Here is a 19940-nt window from a genome sequence, read left to right as displayed (position 1 = left end):
GCCGTGTTCTGAAATGGGGGCTGCCCGCCCACCAATGGCACCGATGCGTGTCGGTCCGGATTCGTCTCAGCCCTACCAGACTGGAGAGGGACGACGTAAGCACTCCCTAATTCAGTGTAAGACGCATAGTTCTAGTCTCATGCAAAAGTGGCACGATGATTCGGGGGAAAAGCATATTATTCACCGGCTGACAACTCAATCCGGTGCTCATCCCCTCGGGACTTCCCTTTCGTCAGGCTGCAGTGGAAGCCAACATGACTGTCTCACCGGCACGATCTCATACGGCTTGGTCTTGCAAGCGTGCGTCCCTTTTGGAGTCTATGATAGAGGTTATGCCTTAGGTGAATCCGATTGCCTGCCGTTCAACTGCAGCGTGTGCACTACCCGATTACCTCGTAAAATACACGCCGCTGAGATGCTCTGGTCCACAACGCTTGCAGCGCGGCAGCAACCAATACGTAAATGGATCTTGACTTGAGCTTTATTGGAATTATGATTATGCCCCAGCCTGGCATAATTACTGTCCACCACTTCACTTCTGCTGAAAGCTAAGAATATAGTAATCAACCCCCGTAACCGGGTCAAAGTTCACATACGAGGGCGTGATCCACACCGGTATCCTCTTGGCAGGGTCATGTTTCAAAATATCACACACAGGCAGGATGAAAGTCATCTCCTCGCACATTCTCGGCTCGGCCGACCCCGTGGTGCTCCGCGGCAGCACCCGGAGCGCAAGACACCGGCCGTGCAGCGGGTCGTTCTCGACCTGCACCAGCACGTTGAACCGCACATTGCTGGCCATGGACGGGCCCGGTCCAGTGTACCCGCTCAAAAGGCATGAGTCCCACCTGGGCGGGTCGCCGCCCGCTAGCTCCAGCACGATGGTGAAGCTCTGGAGGAGGTACTTGGAGCTGCTGGGCGTGACCGAGTCCGGGATCTGCACAATCTTGAATACCAGGTCCTTGGGGATCCCCGTGCCGCAGGGGATTCCCGGGTTGGATGGGTCGTTATCGATGGGCACGCAGCTGATTGTGTACTGCGGCGCGCCGGCGGGGCCCTGGAACGCTGGGTTGTCGCCCTCGGGCGGGTTGCCGAAGAGGGGGCCCGTTCGCGGAGACCGATTGGGGCGCGAGTGGGGAGGGGGCAGGAGGGGAGGGCCGTGGCTTGGGCCGCGGAGGAAATCGGCCGTCGTCAGTTGAAGCGCGGGCGGCATCCTCCCAATCCTTCGCCTCTGCAGGTGACGGTGTGGGAGGTTGAACGGATGGGAGGCGGCATGCTGCACGGCTGTTGGGAATGGGAAAGTAGAGGACGAGGGGGATTGTCCTTTCGGCACGGCCATACTGGACGACGACTCGCCAATCACGAGTTGGTAGATGGGGTTGTTCAGCTGTATCCCGGCCAGTGCGGCGTTGGGGATGGCGTCATAGTAGAAAGGGTTGCTCGGATCGTTAGGGTTGACGCCAAAGTAGTTCAACACGCCATTGACGTCGTTTGTCCACGAGACCGGCAGGAGGGTGCGGACCTCTGGGTCGAGCTGAGCACCCCATTTGAACACGGCTGCCGCATGCGGAACACCTTGGTCCTGCGGAGGATCCTGTGGCTGCTGGGGGACGGGTTGGTTCGGGTCATCCGGCCTCATCCAGTGATGGGCATCCCATGGCGTTGGATCTGGTGTCTGGCCCTCGGCCGTAAAGATGCGCTTGTAGAGCGTCTTGATGTGGTGCTCGTCAAGCTCGGCCCCTGCGATGAACGACTGCTGGTGCGGGGGCTGTGTGAACGTGATCGACTGAAGTCCCGGGTTTCCAGGCACCTGATCCAGGAGGCATAGCATGACTCCCTCCGACACATCCAGATTCTCATGTCGTAGCATGGGAGCCGCGTCATCAGAGACGCCGACAAGCTCAACACTGACCTTGAGATCAGGGTACTGGGTCACGGCCTCTGAATGCAACAGGAAGCCATATAGCGGAAACTGGGGCGGGGGACTGACGGGCGGCGAGGGATACAGATATTCGCTAATCATGAGGTGGATGGTTTGCCTCACTTGGTCGACGCCGGCCAGGTTGTTGCCCAGGCTCAGGGCGCCATCGATAAGCGCATCGGTCCAGTTGCGGTCCACATGGAAGAAGCGGAGCGTTTCCAGCGCGAGGTAGGTCGGGTCGACGATGAGATAATGGGCGGGAATATTGTAGAGAAACATCTTGTCCAGCACCCATGTGAGAACGACCATCCAGTCGGTCGAGACCGGCATGTTCTGCTCGTCGTACCTCTCGGTTCCTTCTCCATTCGAACTCATCATCAACTTGGCCCCCATGGCGTCGGCATGCTTCCTGAATATCCTGCTTATCAACGGTCCGTGGTAGGAAAGATCAAGCTGCTCTGGCTGTGTCCTGCGCCAACGATCTGACATGGAACCACCGGGCCCGAAGAGACCCCCAGTGTCTCTGTGTAGAGTGTTGAGCCTTGGGATCGTCTCGGTCAGGCTGACGATGGTCTCCTTTCGATCCTTGTATGCCTTACGCTCCCTCAGGATCTCGCCCTTTGCATTGTTCATGGCAGCGCCGAAGATGCTGGTGCGCAGCTTGCCTAGTGCTGTAGTAAATGCCTGGTCCGATACAGCCAGTGTCTTCCCCAGCTGCCATGCGACCGAGTATGTGATGTCCATGATGCCCACTTCCGGGTCCATGATCTGCAGGTCGGTGCCGCAGTTGGAGAGCCACGTCGACCCTTCTTGGCCTTGATTCCCCGGCATCAGAGGATATGGCACCAGTGTGGGCGTGAAGGGACCGCGGTAGATGGCGGCCGAGACCTCGCCCGTCGCAGTGCGGTACCTCGTCAGCGTGTAACCGTCCTCCAGCCGCTTCTGCAGCCGGACGCCCATTTGTGTCGAGGTATCTACGGCTTGGATGACAGCATCAGGTGCTCGCAGGACGTTGACTCCACTACCGAGGTTGACAAGGGTTGTCTCGATGTCGAAGGAGCCCTCAGGCAAGGTGACAAAGTTCCAACTGTAGAGAGAGGACATGGCCACATACGGGGTCTGGCCGGCGTTAATGGGCCATAGCCCGTTCATGTAATCAGACTCGACACCCTCAATGGACACCAGATGGGCGACCACGGCTTGAGGCTGCGTGTTGGACAGCGGCCCTGTCCTGTGCGAGACGACAATGCCGAAGACTCCATTATCCTCGACTCCGGCATCAGCCATACCCGTGGTATTGATGTCTCGCACGTGGGCGAGATACTTGTACCGGGAAACATCGGGACCCGTCTGCGTGACCGGGTTGCCGTTGATGTCGTAGCTGGCAAAGAGTTCGGAGAAGATCGCCGATGGGACGAAGATGAGGTCGGTTGACTTGTCGTCGCTAGGCTCGGGAGGCAGGGCAGCGACAGGCGAGATGGTAGACAGGATGTTGGGCACATCCGTAATCGGCATGTTGATGGTGCACGTCTGCGACTGCCTAATTCCCGATCCGAGCGACGTGTTTGCGAACAGGCTGCCCGGGCCGTTGAGCTGGCTGGCACTCAGTGTCAGCTCGTCGGCCGTGAAGACCAGCAGAGCCAGCCACGGCACCTGGTTGCGCATCCAGTCCGGTGACTTCTGGTCGGGGAGGGCGCTGGCAATCCGGTCCCACGGCAAGTGCGGGTCAGACAAGACGACGTGCGGTAGGGTCTTTGCTAGAGCTCCGTAGCCTTGTGGCGGAAAGGAAGAGTGGACGGCGCCGTCGGGAAGCGTGAATCTTGGTGCGACAACCTCGAATTTCTGACTGACGGTGTTGTCACCCGGCCGTGGAATTGTGAGCTTTTCAGATGTTGCTGCCGAGACGATGTCCTGCTCGAGAGTCACCGTGTACACGCCGGCCTCGAGGGCGGGCGCGTAGAACGAGAAGAGCTGCTCTAGGCCGGGACCGAGGACGGGTGGCTCGTCGGCGACCAGGCCCAGGGCTTCGGCTTGTAGACGCCGCTTCAACCTGCGAGCATGGCGCCGGACCAGGTTGCGTGGGCCGTAGATGCCACATGGATATCGTGTGTAGGGGCGAGGCATGTTTGGCAAGCGACTATCCCAGCGGTTATGATAGAAAGGGTAACAACAGGAAGACCAGTATAGAGACGGACTTGCATCAACAGCGGTCAGCGATTGGAGACTCTGTGATCATCATCGCTTTGTAGTAGCAAACTCCAGCAAGATGGAAGGGTTGGAGCTTGACCATGCCGGCCTCTGCCAACCGAAGACGAAACAGAGGAACCTCGCTCATGAACTAGCATTTATCGCATACGGGCGTATTCCGTATATGCCACTATCAGAATAATTCGATGTTGAGACAGTGACGCGGCTGGCTGAGACAGACCGAACATGGCCAGGCTGTGTTCCAGTGTTTTAGTCGATCCCCAGCCCAGCATGGCGTGGACCCTTGTTATCTCAACCCCGCAGGACTCCCTTCTCCGGGCCGTTCCTTTGCTGGTATATAGCGCTGAGCGTTACATTCCAGTGCCATCCACGTACTAGTTGGTGCCGACATGTACTGTACTCCCAGCACTTCCTGCCGTGTAGTGAACGGCGGAATGGTTGGCTCATGCCAAGACCGACGATCAAGGATCCAGGGGTTCAGGGGTTCAGACAGGACCTCGTCTCCAAGGGTTATGGTCATTAGGTGTCGCCTGCTCAAGCAGAAGAGCTCTGCGTCTGCAAAGCAGAGTCTTTCCGGACACGACGACCCCCTCCAAGTCACCTTGCGGGAAGCTCCCTCAACCCGACGTCGAGTTCTGTCACGGTCAAGCCAAGCGTCCAAACACAATGGCGACGCCAGAGATCCTCGCCATTCCTTGCAAGCTCGATGCCTTCGTGTTCAACGCTGCGGTATGCGGCGGAACATCGACTCACCCAAATGACGATAACAACAAGAACCTGGCCAAAATTGCCCCCTTGAGCCAGCCCAACTACACTTTTCTGCGTTTCGAGCGCACCATGGTGCAGAATGACATCCTCAACTTCACCGACCTGCACAAGACCGGCCCGGCCCCGTTCAACCCCCGCTTCACCGACCTGGGTACTGGACTGCCGCACACTCAGCGTCAAGGCGTGTACCTTCACTGGATTGTCCCGCGACCGTACCGCACGGGATCTACAATCTCCCAGGACCAGAAGGTCGAGTCGAATGCGAGGGAGCAAGCTGGCTTCAAGCCCAAGACTAGGGCACCGAAGGGAGATGTGGGAGATGTGGGAGATGACGATGCTCCACCTATCCCGGCAGATACAACTGCTCCCGACTTTAATCCCGCGCCGCCACGATGGCTGGTTATTCGCAAAGTGGAAAAGAGTGACCCGCCAAATGTGTTGCCCGAAGTAGATGCGTGGGTTGTCGAGAGCGACCGCCGGCACAATCTTGATGACATCCCGACAAAGCCGGACATCGACCTCCAAGTTGATTTCTCGCCCTACATCCGGGGCGGCACCGCTGAGAATCTCGACGGGACTGCCATTGACCAGCAGGCCGAGGTCTTTATCGGATACAAGGAGTCCGCGAGCACCTGGACTGAGTCTTATAACCCCAAGCAGCCCAGCGACAAGCAGCCTGGCCGGGTCGACCTGAACCTGCTCAACTCGTCGAACCAACTGTTTCCCGACTACCAGCCACACAACAGCAACGTCTTCAGCATAATCGACACCCTGCAGTACGGCACAGATAAGAAAGGGAATCCGTTGGTGGTGAGCACAGCGACTATCAGCTACTACGTGCTAGGATGGCATTCGAGCGACCAGCAGGACCCCTTTGGAACGCTGGATCCCAACGGGACCGTCACACGGGGACAACGGCTTGCCGCACTCAACATGGTGCTCGACCAGGCGGATGCAACGACGGCAGATGGTGTCAAGGATTGGCTCGACTCCAAAGACCCGACACGAGTTCTCTGTCACGGGGCCATGTACAATGTGCTTTGGGACGGAGGCAGCAAACCGCCGATAGTTCCGGCGGACAACTTCTTCAAGACGCTGAATAGCGACATGCCAGTCTCGGTCGGCACAACGCCCATGGATTCTCTCCTCACCTACATAAAGAGCCACGTCAGTCCAAACGTCGTCTACGGAGACCCCATTCAACAGGTCGAGCAGGACCTGCTCAGGATCCAAAAGCTCCTGCACGCTCACGACGACGGCGTCGAGGGGCAGGCAGAGGCAGACGATATTGTGTACAACTGGAACTTTTCCAGCACCAGTGGAGGCAACCACTACTTCCTCGCGAGCAGCGATGGGGGTTCAGGCGATAAGGGCCGTCCGACGGCTCCAAGTCCAACCGACATTCGAAATCTGGCCACACTAAACAACTGCCAGAGGTATCTCGATGGGCTGAACCGTCAACTGGAGCTTCTCCGGTGGGGGATGTTCGCCTTCTGGTGGCAGTACATGACCGACCTGCAGCCGACGACGACCCCAGACCAAGTCAAGGCCAAGTCGGACAAGATAATGGCAATTATGGCCCAGATCATGGTTGCGACCAATGCCGTGGAGGCGGCCAAGATCCTCATCCCTGGCGGCCTGGCACAAATGGGCGTGCTGCCACCGTACTACCAGGCTCGTGATCCCACGATGCTCGTCGCGGGGATCGAATCGGGTTGGCCGTGGGACTACCTCAACCAGCTACAGTCCCGCGTGGACACGCAACTATACTACGCTCCCGCGGTCGTCCCTGAAATGGACCCTGCCTGGACCTCATTCTGCAACACAATCCTGCCCAAGCTGGACCCAGCGGTGCAGGGTGCGGCCCTGAGTCTTGTTGGCGAGTTCCTCGCCCTAGACCCGGACACTGTCGCGCCACCGCCACCGCCGGCGCAAGCTGGTTATGAAGCTCCGCTTTACCACGACTTGGATAAGAAGCATGCTCTCCCGGATGGCAAGGCGCCGTGGCGGGACCGTTGGGAACAGAGCCAAGCTTGGTTTCCCTTGTTCCTCGAGTGGGAAGCGGAATACACGCACATACCGCTCGAGGTGACGGATCCTCTGTGGACTCTCGACCAGCGCGGAGCTTGGCCAAACGACCCCGTGAAGCTGCGATACGGCATCACGCCGGGCGTCGAGCTCGCAGATATCAACCCACCTCTGAGTGACAAGCGGACCGTGTCCGGCCGAGTGCTGATCCTGCCGCAGCCGGAGCTCAACCTCCAGACCATCGTGACGCAAATCCTCGCCAACCTGCCCGAGGGATATCTGACCCCGGAACAAGCCAGAGAGCTCAAAGATAACCTGCACGAGCTCGCCTTCCTCTCGTCCCCGCTGTCGGGCTTCACCGACCATCTCCTCACGCGGGTCCAGGGAAACCACATCAAGCCCACTGTGCGCGACTCGTCGGCAGGCACCGTTAAACCATTCGCAGCAGCCATCGATGTTGGCAAGAGCGTCGGTTTCGACAAGCCGCAGCTCACGATGATGGGCATCAACACCGACCTCTTGCCATATGGGACGCTTGTCAGCTACCTGGATGACAACTATTGCCCATTCAAGCCAGCAACGCATGGCCAATTCAGGTTCACCGCCCTGAACGTCATCGACAAGTTCGGGCAGGCCATCACTGCCATCGACCCGACGCCGATGCCCGTCGACCAGGGTCCGCCGCCGCTGTATCCCTGCATCAGTGAATACTATGTGCCCCAGTCGTCGAGCAAGGACGCCGAGGTGGCCAACACGGTCGTGCAGGACAAGCCGGGCTTGTGCCAGTATGTGCAGCTGCCGCCGGCCATCAACCAGCCGGCGCGACTCAACTCGACCTTTGTCGATTACCTCCCGGCGGACCCCGCAAGAAAAACCGCCGAGGGCTGGCAGGCCTTGACCGAGTGGGATGACCCTGTCTGGGGGTGGGTTGTGCCCAACTACGCCGACAGCGGCATCCAGCTGTTCTTGCCCGATGGAACATTCTTTCGGGAGATCCGCCTCGGCGGTCCCAATGGAGCCACCGAATCGGGCGCCTGGCTCCCGTTCGACAAGCCGACGTCTGACGTTTCGAAAGACCCAAACGTCCACCAGCTACAACTCCTTGCAGATAAGCTGGCCGACAAGGACTACCTGCACTCGTTCATCGCCATGGTGAACACGTCGATGGGCACTTCGGCCCCTCCCCCAACAGCCTACTCGGAATTCCTGTCCGCCCTGATCGGGAAGCCCCTGGCGCTAGTCAAGGTGGGCTTCTCGCTCGAGCTCGCCACGGACCAGCTCTCCAACACGAGCACCATCCTCGGCCCGCCTACCAACCCCGAGATGCCGCTCCTGCCAAGCAAGGATGACCCCGACAACCACTACCGCTTCCAGATGCAGCTGGGCGACCCATCACGCATGTACGACGGCCTCATTGCCTACCTCCTCCCTTCCGCGAAACCCACGGTAGGAGACGCGCTCGACCTCTCCATGCTGTACACCCACTTCGTCCCCAAACCACCAAAAAAGGGCGACCCTCCGACGCCACCGACGCCGAACCTGACCGAGATCGCCGAGCCCAACTACCCCCTCCTCTCTCCCTTCTGGATCGACCCAATGGACACCACCATCGTCAGCGCCAAGGACCCCAGCGCCGTCTACGCAGCCAAATGGACAGCCCATCTGCAACCCTTCGGCGCCCTAGTCGACCCCTTCACCGCCCTCCACGCCTACACCGGCATCCTCCCCACATCCCCAACGCAGCTGCCCACCTGGACATGGCAGACGGCCTTCGCCCGCATGACAGCCTTCTTCCACATGGGCCCCCTGCTCGCGACCACAGACGCACCCCCCTACACGCCCACCTACGCCCTGGGACCCGATGACTACGACGTCAAGGACGACAACAAGGTCCTCCCCGGCTCAGGGCTGGGCATCCCCGCCATGCAGACCGGCCAGTGGGCGTGGCTGCAGCCCTACGATAGGCCCGGACCGGTGGGGGTGGGGGAAGGGGAGACTGGATTCATGGCTATGGATATGGCGGCCGTGGATCAGAGGCCCAGGTTTGAGCCGGCGCCGTATACGGCGCTCGAGGGGTACATGCAGCTTAGGAGGCCGATTGGGGGGGATGTGCCTGGGGCGCCTTCGCCCCCGCCAACTCCTCCGACTCCTCCTCCTACTGGAGGGGCTGCGAGGAGGCGCCGGGGGCGTTAATAGGGGTTCGTTGGGGGTTGGATGGGGAGTATTCTTGGAGTCACACTGAAGTAGGAATTGTCTCTTGGTAACTTGGTTAGGAATTAATTTACAGGGTCCTTTGAGAATCGACAGTGGGCGAGATGTGTCTACGTAGCAAGCGTATGTAAACAGACCAGAGTGATTTAACAGAAAGCGCAAATCCACGAGGTGAGCACAACACCGAATGACCAGTTTGAAGATAACCTCCATTCGCTCCATCAATCAATACCGCACGTATTCCCATTTACCTATGATGCAGCTGCGTTAAACTCCCCAAACATTGGTACGGCTTGCTGCCATCTGCCAGCTGCCCCCAACATTTCCTCCTATCGGTAATTAAGGGTTGTGGCAATTCGGACCGCAGTGTGAGACTTCGGCCGCATTCGACAGTCAAGTAATAACACGAGAACTCGACACATCTGGCTGAAACACTTCCCCGGATGTCTTAGTCCAAAATGTCTAGAACTTCTGTTCTTCCCAATCCCTGGTCGCCGGAACGGGACTTCTCTTGTAGGGCTGAGAGGAACATCCTCTGCACCACCGAAACACCAAACGGGCCGATGGGTTACCCCGTCATTCTACCCAATACGCCACCGACGTCTGGCACGCTGGCAACGACTAGAAGAGAAAATACCATGAGTCTCGTGGCTGTCTGGGTAGCCCAACGGTAAACGGTAATGTGAGTCACTGAACCTGCACCCTCAATTCCTTCTCAGACACACCCCAATTCTAATATCGAGGCCCGCTCAGCCCTAATCACGGTCATACCGGAAACACACACGACTCAGACCACTGGTTGCATTAGTACCAATATGTCCTCCCTTCAGACCGTCGTGCGGCATTGAATGTATGTACAGTACAGTCCGTATGTTGAAGGCATGTAGACATGCTCTACATGCCCCGCTTCGTGTAATTAGCTTTTCGACACTCGAGCTTGCTGATGCTCACGAGCAAGGGCTGGGAAACATACGCGGCGGTCTGCGGAGCGGAATGCGGCGGTCTGCGAGCAGAGGGGGGCAAATCTCATACCATACCGGCAACACTGCCGCCGTCGTACCCAGTTTGTCCACGCTGCGCGCGCGCGTGTGTGTACGTACGCGTTTCTTGACCCTCTAGTCACTCGCGAATTTAGATGAGCCAAATGCAACTGCCGTAGAATCGCCCTCTCAAGCACGCAGACGACCGCTGCTTCTCACATCTTCCATTCTGGTAGGCAGCTGCTGCACACCTCGATCTTAGCCTCCTTGATGGTGTGAGCCTATCGATGCTAGCAGATACGCACAGAGAGAGCCTTTGACCCCCCAAGAGAAGTGAACCGCGCAGGGTTTGAAGCAGTAATCAGATATTTGCCGCTACTTTGCTTTGTTATACCAACTTGTTCTTGTTAAGAAGGACACAACCATGACTTCTACGTGGCGAGTCGATTCTTATCACCTCGGCCTCGGCGTGGTCGGCGACTCGGCCATCCAGCTGCTCGTCAACCAGCCCAGTACCGGGGGGCCGGGAAGCGTCCAATTCGCATTGCTGGTCGACGGCGGTGACAGCGGTGGGGAGAAACGCATCCTTGACACGATCCAGAAGATTCAGGCACTCACAACCAAGTACGATCTGTCGCCTCTCAGCAGCGTGGCCAACCCGGCCCTGAAGTTCAACGCCGTCGTCATCAGCCACTGGGACGCGGACCATTGGTGCGGCGTGCTGTTCGCCATGAGGGAGGATATTGAGGCGCAGAACATAAAAACCACCGGCCCCATCACCGACTTTGAGGTGAGCTTCCTCCAATACGAAGCCGCAACACCGCCAGCAAAGCGCACACCCAAGACCATCGTCTACTGTCCGGCTTACGGGATACCCACAATGGGCTGCCACCTCAGGCCCAGCCCCAGGACTGCCGAAGTTGCAAATGTCGATTTGATCCTCTTCAAAGCCGACCCTGACTCGAGCATTGTCAAGAATGCGGTCAGGATGCGGATGGAACCCAACTTGCCGCCAACAGGCACGAATCCATCGCTCATCGGAACCAACATTTTGACTGGAACCGACTTGACGGTGGCCTCGGGATCAACAACGGTATCAACATACGAGGGCATCACAAATCCCGCAGCCCTCCTACAGAACAATCCCCCGGGGCCGGGCGGCCAGCCGGGCATCTACATAGTGGGAGTCTCGCAGAGGACAATCGGCCCTCCCCCTGTCGACGAGGCTCCTCCCCCGGATATTCCCAGCGTAGTTAACGACCCGCACGGAAGACCCAAGAACTTGAGCTCGATCGCCTGCATGATAATATGGCCCGGAACTCCACCCCGCCTGTCGCACTACTTCGCGGGTGATATGCACTGGTACCAAGAGGGGCTGATCGTGAAGTGGACCGGCACCGACGGGACTCGCTCCAGTGTGGGAAGCTGGGTGACCACGATGAAGACCAGCCACCACGGCTCAAAGAGCTCAACCCCCACGGCCATGCTCGCCATGTTCAATCCGCGCAGCTTGATAGCGAGCGTTGGAGAGAAGAACGGCCATCCGAGTGAGTTTTCGTCCGTTTCCTAGTTGTTAATTAGGTAGTCAGCCATGGGCCAAATCGGCAGGCAGGCAGGCTGTCAGGCAGTCCAGTCACTGACCAGGAGAATCTTCTCTTCCTCTTGTGCCCAGGCTGGGAGCTGGTATTCTACCTCGAGGGTTGGATGTACAGCGAGGGCCCCGACAAGGCAGCCTACAGACCGCTGCTATCGACTCAGTTCCCGTACTATCTCATCCAGCAAAAAGATGCGAGCGGCAAAACGGAATGGCTGCCGCTGCCCGGGAGCCGTTCACACCAGATGAGCATGGATATCTTGACGAGTAACTCGTCTGTGGCAACCGAGTATAGAAAGGAACTGGAAGCCATCTATGCAAAGGCGAGCGCGGCCATAGCCTCTACCAGTGGCGTTAACCTAGCCAACCCGGTAGAGGTCTGGGATGCAGCCAAAAAAGCCCAGGATGACCTGAATGCCAGGGAGTGGGCTCGGGATCGCATCGCCCTCGCCTGGAGCCGCTTGTCACCTGTTCCTGCCACGGCCCATGCCGCGGTTGGCCAGGCCAGGCTCGACACGAATTACACACTCGTGCACGACTCGGACGCCCTCGCATGGTACCGTGTCGAGTGTCACAACGACGACGACTTGGACGGCTCCGTGTGGGTCAAGTACGATTCCGCCGCGACTGAGAACCAGCTGTGGCCAGATCCCAACGCCGTTGCTCCCACTCCAATGGACATATCGATTCCCTCGGACCCGGAGGTGCTGGGAAACAAGCGGAAATTTGTCGACACGTATCCCTCCCCGGCGAGCACCGAAGATCCAGACACGAAAAAGCACAAGTCTGCAACGAGTCCCAGTTCGGTTTCCCAGCCTTCCACCGGCCTGTACAACCCGTCGCCCGGCACGAATCCCGACGAGAATGACGACATGATGTCGGACGATGGATCAAGCAGCGGCATGGACTCCCAACTTCCGACTCTGGGTGTGTCGCCACCACCCCCTGGCGACGCACCCAGCCTGCAGGCACCGTATTATTTTATCTGCTCGAGCGTTGTGCAGTTTGATGCCCCTCCTCCGAGCACGCTGGTCAACCAGCTCGTGTTGACCGACCCCTTGAACAACTTCGTCTCAACCCTACACCTACAAGGGCTTATTCTTGCAACCTCCCCAAGTCCCCCCGCAGCGACGCCACTGCATTCTCAGGATGAGTTCCAGGCGTGGCTGGCCATGGCTCTAGGCGTTGGCAGCTCGCAAACTCCGTCGGTGACCGTGACCACCGATTCCACGTCGGGCGCCATCACCGACTTCGCAGTGACCATCCCGGCCCTCGGTTTGACCTTCTCCTCGAGTGCGACAGTCAGTGCCCTCGACGCCCAATCGGACTGGGGCCTGGGACCCGCAAGCACCGTGCCGTGGCAGAACTCGCTCATCCTCGGCCTGCAAGATGCCTCCAAGGTCAGCGGCTATAGCCTGATCGACATCTTAGCCCCCGCCAGTGTCCGACAAGCTGCCCTGCCGGGCCTCCAGATATTGCAGCTGGCTCTTGGCGATAAGCTTCAGTTCGACCTAGACGTGGGCCAGCAAGGTAGCCGGAATGCTCTCTGGTTTGAGCCTATGCAGGGCTACAAGACAGTTGTGCGCACCCAGTATGTGGCCGACTCGACCTCACTCGGCAATGCAAACTCGTGGATAGGAGGCTTCCTCAACGGATTCACCATCCAGTCTATCACGGCCATCACCAAGTTGCAGAGCGTCTGGGCGACGACAAATGAAAGCACCGCCGCCCTGAATACGTGGGAGTTTATCCTCACCACGACGGTTCAACTAGCCGGGGTCGATATCGTACCGTCTGTGACACTTGACTTTGCGGGTGCTCTCCTGACCATCACCCTGCAGTTCGACTACGTCGCCAGCGAGCAGGGGAGCCTGCTGGGCCAGATAATGGCCTGGATCGGGAGCCAGAAACCCCTGGCCGGTGCCCAGTTTCTCTTCAGCGAGTGGTTCCAGAGCGCGGGCACTTCCAACTTTGACCTGCCGCTCCTCCGCCGCATTGTGTTGGCCGTCGGCTTGGACCCCACCACCGGCATTCCGACCGGCTCGATCGAGGACGTGAGAATCGACCTGGAGCTCGGGGTCAAGTTTGGTCAGTCGGACGACGGCAACCCGCAGAAGGTCATTTTCCTGTTCAGCTACAGATGGACGCAGGCACTAGGGAGCGTGCTGCGAGGATCCCTGTGGACACCACCGCTGCCTGCCGCCGATGTCGACCGTAGACTGCTCCCGGAGTATGAGCCGTACATGCAATTCGAGCCCGCGAGCATTAACGACGGCTCAACCTGGGCTCCTACCTTGAACCTCGCCAATCTCATCCCTTCTAATCCGGGCTCGGGTGCCGGCGGCCCGAAGATCATCAACATCCCCGACGGCGTGCCCACGGATGTGATCATGGCGGTTCTCCAGCTGGATAGCTCGTCCATCTCCTTCCAGGGCGCCATCGAGTGTCTGGAGCCCTCATCTGACACGATCCCGAAGCTGTTCCTCAGCAGGCTGTCACTCAGTGCGAGCTACACCTTCGCCACCCAGGCATTCGACCTGTCCTTCCAGTTCGCCGTCGCCATGTTCCCCCAGATCCAGTCTCTGATCATTCCGATCGAGCTTCGTGGCCTGTTGGCATACGACAGCCAGTCCGGCTTTGATGCCGAGGCCGACGTGGAATGTCCCGGCATGCAGGGCGCCCATTTCCTCGACTACTTTGACCCAAACTCGGCATCTGCCGCGACCGCCCTGATCCAGCACATACAGCTGCTCTACCTGCACCTAGAATATCACTACCAGAACAGTTCCGGCCAGACCAACCCAGCCAAGAGCTTTGCATTCGCCGGAGCCCTGGCCATCGGCAAGCTAGAGCTCGACCTGCAGTTTAACTACACGGCCGAAAACACGTGGAGCTTCACTGCGCAGGTCGGCGCCAATGGAGAGGAATGCACTATCCAGGAGATTCTGGACAGCATTGCCGGCGACGGGACGGTGGACTTGCCGTCTTGTGTGGGCGATATCCCTGTCGGACAACCAAAACCCCCTGGGAATACAATGCATGGCGGCGACGACGACGACGAGGCGGCAGATGCGAGGGATTTTGTCAACCTCACCCTGGCGAGGTTGGACAACGACAGCGACTCTGACGACGCCGGCTCCCCACAAACCGTCCTGTTTACAGTCTCGGTCAATGTCGGCCCCGTTTCCTTTACGTTCCTCCAGTTCCGCAGCACCACCTGGGACGCCAACACGACTGCGTCGAAGCGCTTCTTGAGGCTGGAGGTCAACTTGCTGCCCGCCGTGGAGGTGCCCATCATCGGGAATCTCACGCAGCCCTTTGACGAGATGTACTTTATGTGGGTTCAGGACGGTTCCAAGACGACTCCCAAGGGCGGCCCGGCTGGCCTCACAAAGGCCGAGGTCGCGCTGTTGAACACGGTGCTGGCCGACGATCCGATCTACTACAAGCTGACGAAGGACGAGAGCGCCTACAAGGCCAACGACGTCATAGTTCAGGCAGGCTTCCACCTTGTGCTCGTCCTGAAGGATCCAAAGACGGGCGCGCCCTATGTGGTCATGGACTACGTGTTCGGACAGCCAAGCCCGGCGGACTCGTATGTGCCTCCCCCGGTGGAGGCGCTGAGGGCTCATGCTCTACACCAGCGCGTGCACGGCGCCAATGCCGTGGTTCCAAGCAGACGGCGGACGCCCAGCAGGGAGGCGGTTGTGCTCGCCGGGCAACAAGAACAGCAAGTAGGTGCGGCGGACGGAGAGGAAGATTCGAATCCGGCAGATGCGGGAGGGGGCACTACAAAGGCTGCCATGAAGAAGTCGATTGGACCCTTCTCCATCTCCAACATCGGGCTCAAGTTCAGCAACTCCACGCTCTCGGTGTGTCTCGACGCGGCGGTTGCTATCGGGCCTATCGCCATGGCCCTGTTGGGGTTCAGTATCGACCTCGACTTCGGGCACGGACACAGTCTACAGCACAACTTCCCGACTCCGGGGAACGGCATCTCCGTGTCCCTGCAGGGTATGGCCGCCTCGTTCAACAAACCCCCGGTGACGATCGCCGGCGGACTCATCAAACAGGCCCTGCCTGGGGGGACATTCTATGCTGGCGGAGTGGACGTTGCCTTTGTCCCCTGGGCCTTCCTCGCCGCGGGAGGCTACGGGGAGCTGACGGATCCCCTCACGCAGCAACTGTTCAAGACGGCGTTTGTGTTTGCGAACCTCCAGGGACCGCTCATCACGCTCGAGTTTGCAACCATCTCGGGCGTCACCGGGGGCTTTGGCTACAACAGCGCCATCACCTTGCCGACCGTCGCCGAGGTGCCTTCGTTCCCCTTCCTGCAGATGCCGGCCGTCAAGCCCGTCACCACGAACCCCACCCTTGACACTTTCCTGGCCCTCATCAACTCCAAATGGTTCAAGCCCCTGGACGGGTCCTTTTGGGTCGCCGCCGGCCTCACCGTGTCGGCGTTTGAGATGCTGAACATCACGGCAGTCGCGGTGGTCGAGTGGGACACGGACGTCAAGCTCGGCATCTTCGCCGTCGCCGTCGCCGATGTCCCCTCGAGCGCCTCCGAGTTCAAGCTCGCCCACGTGGAGCTCGGCATCCTCGCGACGGTGGACTTTGGCCTCGGCGTGGCCAAGTTCGAGGCCCAGCTGGCGCCGTCGTCGTTCATCCTGGATCCTTCGTGTCATTTATCCGGAGGCTTTGCCCTGTACTACTGGTTCAAAGACGGCCCGCAGCAGACCAAGGGGGACTGGGTCTTCACCATCGGCGGATACCACCAGCTGTACAAGCCGCCGCCGCAGTACCCCGTCCCGCCCCGCCTCCAGATATCCTGGTCGCTCGGGCCGATCTCCATCGTCGGCCAGGCATACTTCGCCATCACGCCCAACGTGGCAATGGCCGGTGGCCTTCTACACGCCTCGCTGAGCCTCGGCGTGCTGCAGGCCTTCCTGGACGCGTACGCCGACTTCCTCATCAACTACCGGCCCTTCACCTTCACAGCCGGCGGCGGGGTCAGCGTCGGCGTGAGGTTCACCCTCGACCTCTGGTTCGTCACGATCCGCATCAGCGTCGAGATCGGCGCCACCCTCATCCTCGAGGGCCCGCCCGTCTCCGGCACGTGCCACGTCAACTTCTGGGTGTTCGGCTTCGACATCAAGTTCGGCTCCCAGAACACCACGGCGCCCGCCCCGATCTCCCTCGCCGACTTCTACGACTTGGTCTTGCAGCAGGACGCCTCGAGCGGCGCCACGGGCCAGGTGATCACCGCCCAGAGCGGGCTTCTCCCGTCGGCGGCGGCGCCTGTGTCGTCGTTGTCGTCTTCGTGGTCGACATTGTCGAAAGAGAAGAGGCAACCCATCGGGCGTTTTACTGAAATTGAGGATGACGACGACGATGACGATGACGGCGCTCCAATATGGGAAGTCCAGGCGGGAACGTTCAGCTTCACCATCGACGCCGTGTTTGCCCTGAGCACCGTGACTGTGTACCCCGCGAGCGAGACGCCCATTGTGTACAACGCCCCCAAGCCGGACACCGTTGACATATTTTCGCGGCCCATGTACATCACCGACAAGGAGACTGCCATCACGTCGAACCTCAACGTGACGATCGTGATTGATGAGATGGAGGATTACGAGCCGCAGTGGGAGCTCCAGGCAACAATCAGCAACGTCCCCAGGGCCCTCTGGGACGCATGTAAGCACCAATTCCCCCGTCTTCCCCTTCATATCAACTCTACACTTCAACCCACTGACCCTCCCCTCCCCCACCAACCCCAGACTCCCCCTCCACCGACCCAACAAAAGGCTCAACAACCCTCCTAAACGGCACATCCCCCCCAACAGTCCCCCTAATGACCGGCGTCCTCCTCCAACCTCCCCCCCCAATCCTAAGCAAAGACCTCATCCCCTCCTTCGACGCCGTCCTCTCCCAGCTCCAGGACGTAACCCCGGACCCCCCTCCCGCCTTCCCCGACCCGGCCGCCCAAGAGGACCCGGCTTGGCTGCCCGTGGCTCCCGCCCCGCCCCCGCCCGACGACCCCGCTAAGCCCTGGGAGGCCGTCCAGGAGCTCTGGACGGCGCCGGGCCTGGGGTCCGGGGCGGGCGTCGAGGCTGTGCAGGCTTGGGCCGCGGTTATGGGATGGGGTGGTGGGGGGACGGCGGAGGAGATGACTGGGCAGGTGCCGGTTAGGTTGGTGCAGGGCCTGCAGGAGATGTATGTTGCGGCGCCGTTGGTTGCGGCTGCTGTTGCGGCTGCGGCTGCGGCTGCGACGACGGAGTGTTGGGTGCGGTGGACTGCGCCGTGATTGGGTTTTAATGGTTCTGGTATTAATTTATTATTGTAAGATGGAATGACACGAATGACTAGGACTGAATTCCGCCTTCTCCTTCAGCACCCTTTCTGGTCTTTTCTGGCCCTGTGTGCCCTCCCGTTCACTTCCCCATGCCATCCCCCGGTTAACAGCAGCAGCAGAGGCAGTCCTCAATGCCGTGGCAGCAGCCCTCCATGCATTCGCAGCAGATGAAGCAGGCGCAGAGATCCACTGATGGGTTGGGCGTCGGTTAGTACAGGTGCAGCTAGGTGATCAACTTCTCGATTCGAGGGATTGATGGATTCGCTTACGCAACATGCCACCACCCCTCAGGTTCAAATTCTGCTGCTCGGAAGCTCCCTAGTATGCATGAGCGGACGTGTTCAATAGATGTAGGCGGCAGGGACGACGAACTTGCTGCTGCTGCTGCTGCTGCTGCGGGGCGGCAGTGACGTTTGGCGTTTGGTGAGCATGCATGGATTCTGCAGCCCTGTACTGCATCTCGATGTCGCTGTTCTGAGGCATGATGCAGGTGAGTGTCGGCGATTCCTCAATGTAGGGTTTCTGCAGGGCGGGAAGCAGTCAAATGTTTCGAGTAAATAATGTGATGTTTCGAGTAAAAACATGTGAAGTTGGGAGAGAAACTCTTGCCAAGAATCAAGATTGTTGGGAATAGCGCTAGGTGCGGGGGGATCATATGAGCTGCATACGTCATGGAGCTGAAAGGGGCATCGCTGAGAAGTATGTTGTGACGATTGGAACGATGTCTCCGCATTTCCTGCCCCGCACACTCCAGTAGGAGTCAGCCACAAAGTGAGGAATGAGGAACCGAACCCCAGTGGGTTTCATTTCTCCAACAGCCACCTGACATACCATCAATCCATTGGCATGTCTTCAATCCAACATTCCGTCCTGCCATATCCAAACGAGTTTACCTCCCCGTGGCCTCCTTCGCAACGTAATACTCCCCATACCCCTGGCTCGCGCTGAGCGGCTTGTACGTGCCCAACACAAAGCTGCCGCTCGGGCTGGCGGCGTCGCGCTGCTCGACGAGCGCCTTGGCCTTCTCCTTGTCCGACAGGTTGTCCGTCTTGCCGTCGGACGACGTGGACGGGTCGCCGGGCTTCTTGGCCTTGTCCAGTGCCCCGGCGAGAACCTTGTTGTACTTGTCGTTGGCGGGGGAGCGGAAGAGGGAGGACATGGTCCCGCGGAAGCCGCCTGACTTCTTGGGTTCGTTTGTGGTAGGCGAGGTCATGGTGGTATTTTTTGAGTTGGTAATTGGATAATGGCGTGGTGAGGAAAGATTATTGAGACGATAGTACCACCCGGTCAATCTGCGTAGCTGCGTTTGAGGTTGCCTTCAATTGTCAATTCGGCGGAGCAACTCTTTGGTTTTATCATGGCGCTGGCCATGCGGAGAATATCCTGGTTGCATAGCCTTCGATAGGCGAAGGCGCAGTGTGGTCACGCGTCCCATGCCGCAGTTCGGCTGCTGGTCGATTTGAGCATGTGTGTGCCTCAGATTAATAAATTCTCGGCACACTCTCGTCCGACATCAGAACCTCAGCTCAGCGACTGATCAAAAGGCTGCCCAAATCCCATGCTCCCTGCGAATGCCAAAGCAGGATTCTATAGGGGGCTTCTGATACGAGGATTAAATCGTAAGCTCTTCACAAAGGTGCGAATAATTTCCGTCCCTTCTTCAATCGTCATAATTACGAGGCCGCTTCGTGTTTATATCTCCCGACCAACTGGTGATAATTAATGGAATACGCTAATTCACATCTAATTATTTGACGTTGTTTTGGCAGGCAGTCCTGCCTGTCTTCACCAACTGCAGCTGGAGAATGCTCAAGGCCAACACTGGATTTCAAGCTCTCACTGGTGGTTGCAAGGCCAGAATCTCAGATTCCTTGC

At 59.0% G+C, this 19940-nt stretch overlaps 5 protein-coding genes across 5 annotated transcripts; 2 read left to right on the top strand and 3 right to left on the bottom strand.

The window, feature by feature from the left end:
• Positions 1–353: 353 nt before the first annotated feature.
• Positions 354–4280, bottom strand: QBC33DRAFT_552283 (uncharacterized protein). The gene has a single exon (XM_060429296.1). The coding sequence runs from the start codon at positions 4043–4045 to the stop codon at positions 533–535; it is 3513 nt and encodes a 1170-aa protein (XP_060278532.1). The 5' UTR covers positions 4046–4280; the 3' UTR covers positions 354–532.
• A 393-nt stretch (positions 4281–4673) lies between these two features.
• QBC33DRAFT_552282 (uncharacterized protein) lies at positions 4674–9190 on the top strand. Its single transcript, XM_060429295.1, has one exon. The coding sequence runs from the start codon at positions 4796–4798 to the stop codon at positions 9116–9118; it is 4323 nt and encodes a 1440-aa protein (XP_060278531.1). The 5' UTR covers positions 4674–4795; the 3' UTR covers positions 9119–9190.
• Positions 9191–10408: 1218 nt separating this feature from the next.
• Positions 10409–18486, top strand: QBC33DRAFT_286652 (uncharacterized protein). The gene is made up of 3 exons (XM_060423294.1): positions 10409–11663; positions 11789–17407; positions 17491–18486. The coding sequence occupies exons 1-3, from the start codon at positions 10541–10543 to the stop codon at positions 18015–18017; spliced, it is 7269 nt and encodes a 2422-aa protein (XP_060278530.1). The 5' UTR covers positions 10409–10540; the 3' UTR covers positions 18018–18486.
• Positions 17697–18669, bottom strand: QBC33DRAFT_552274 (uncharacterized protein). The gene is made up of 3 exons (XM_060429294.1): positions 18438–18669; positions 18335–18383; positions 17697–18254 (listed from the first exon to the last, which is right to left on the bottom strand). The coding sequence occupies exons 1-3, from the start codon at positions 18546–18548 to the stop codon at positions 18169–18171; spliced, it is 246 nt and encodes an 81-aa protein (XP_060278529.1). The 5' UTR covers positions 18549–18669; the 3' UTR covers positions 17697–18168.
• On the bottom strand, positions 18670–19630 carry QBC33DRAFT_552272 (uncharacterized protein). Its single transcript, XM_060429293.1, has one exon. It carries the CDS (start codon positions 19276–19278, stop codon positions 18955–18957), a length of 324 nt encoding a protein of 107 aa, XP_060278528.1. The 5' UTR covers positions 19279–19630; the 3' UTR covers positions 18670–18954.
• Between the last annotated feature and the right edge of the window lie 310 nt (positions 19631–19940).

The sequence above is a fragment of the Phialemonium atrogriseum genome, assembly GCF_030411735.1.
Source record: "Phialemonium atrogriseum strain 8032-3 unplaced genomic scaffold QBC33scaffold_43, whole genome shotgun sequence".
In the NCBI taxonomy this organism is placed as follows: domain Eukaryota; kingdom Fungi; phylum Ascomycota; class Sordariomycetes; order Cephalothecales; family Cephalothecaceae; genus Phialemonium; species Phialemonium atrogriseum.
Note: the sequence above shows the minus strand (reverse complement) of the source record. Positions and strands in the feature narration are given on the sequence as shown.

What these genes read in the sequence shown, in the direction of transcription:
- QBC33DRAFT_552282 (XM_060429295.1), top strand. Translation starts at nt 4,796, where the DNA reads ATGGCGACGCCAGAGATCCTCGCCATTCCTTGCAAGCTCGATGCCTTC.
- QBC33DRAFT_286652 (XM_060423294.1), top strand. Translation starts at nt 10,541, where the DNA reads ATGACTTCTACGTGGCGAGTCGATTCTTATCACCTCGGCCTCGGCGTG. An exon ending in AGAGAAGAACGGCCATCCGA is followed by an intron (nt 11,664 to 11,788) that starts GTGAGTTTTCGT and finishes TCTTGTGCCCAG; the next exon opens with GCTGGGAGCTGGTATTCTAC. An exon ending in CAGGGCCCTCTGGGACGCAT is followed by an intron (nt 17,408 to 17,490) that starts GTAAGCACCAAT and finishes CACCAACCCCAG; the next exon opens with ACTCCCCCTCCACCGACCCA.
- QBC33DRAFT_552283 (XM_060429296.1), bottom strand. Translation starts at nt 4,045, where the DNA reads ATGCCTCGCCCCTACACACGATATCCATGTGGCATCTACGGCCCACGC.
- QBC33DRAFT_552274 (XM_060429294.1), bottom strand. Translation starts at nt 18,548, where the DNA reads ATGCCTCAGAACAGCGACATCGAGATGCAGTACAGGGCTGCAGAATCC. An exon ending in AGCAGCAGCAGCAGCAGCAA is followed by an intron (nt 18,384 to 18,437) that starts GTTCGTCGTCCC and finishes CATGCATACTAG; the next exon opens with GGAGCTTCCGAGCAGCAGAA. An exon ending in GAGGGGTGGTGGCATGTTGC is followed by an intron (nt 18,255 to 18,334) that starts GTAAGCGAATCC and finishes CCAACCCATCAG; the next exon opens with TGGATCTCTGCGCCTGCTTC.
- QBC33DRAFT_552272 (XM_060429293.1), bottom strand. Translation starts at nt 19,278, where the DNA reads ATGACCTCGCCTACCACAAACGAACCCAAGAAGTCAGGCGGCTTCCGC.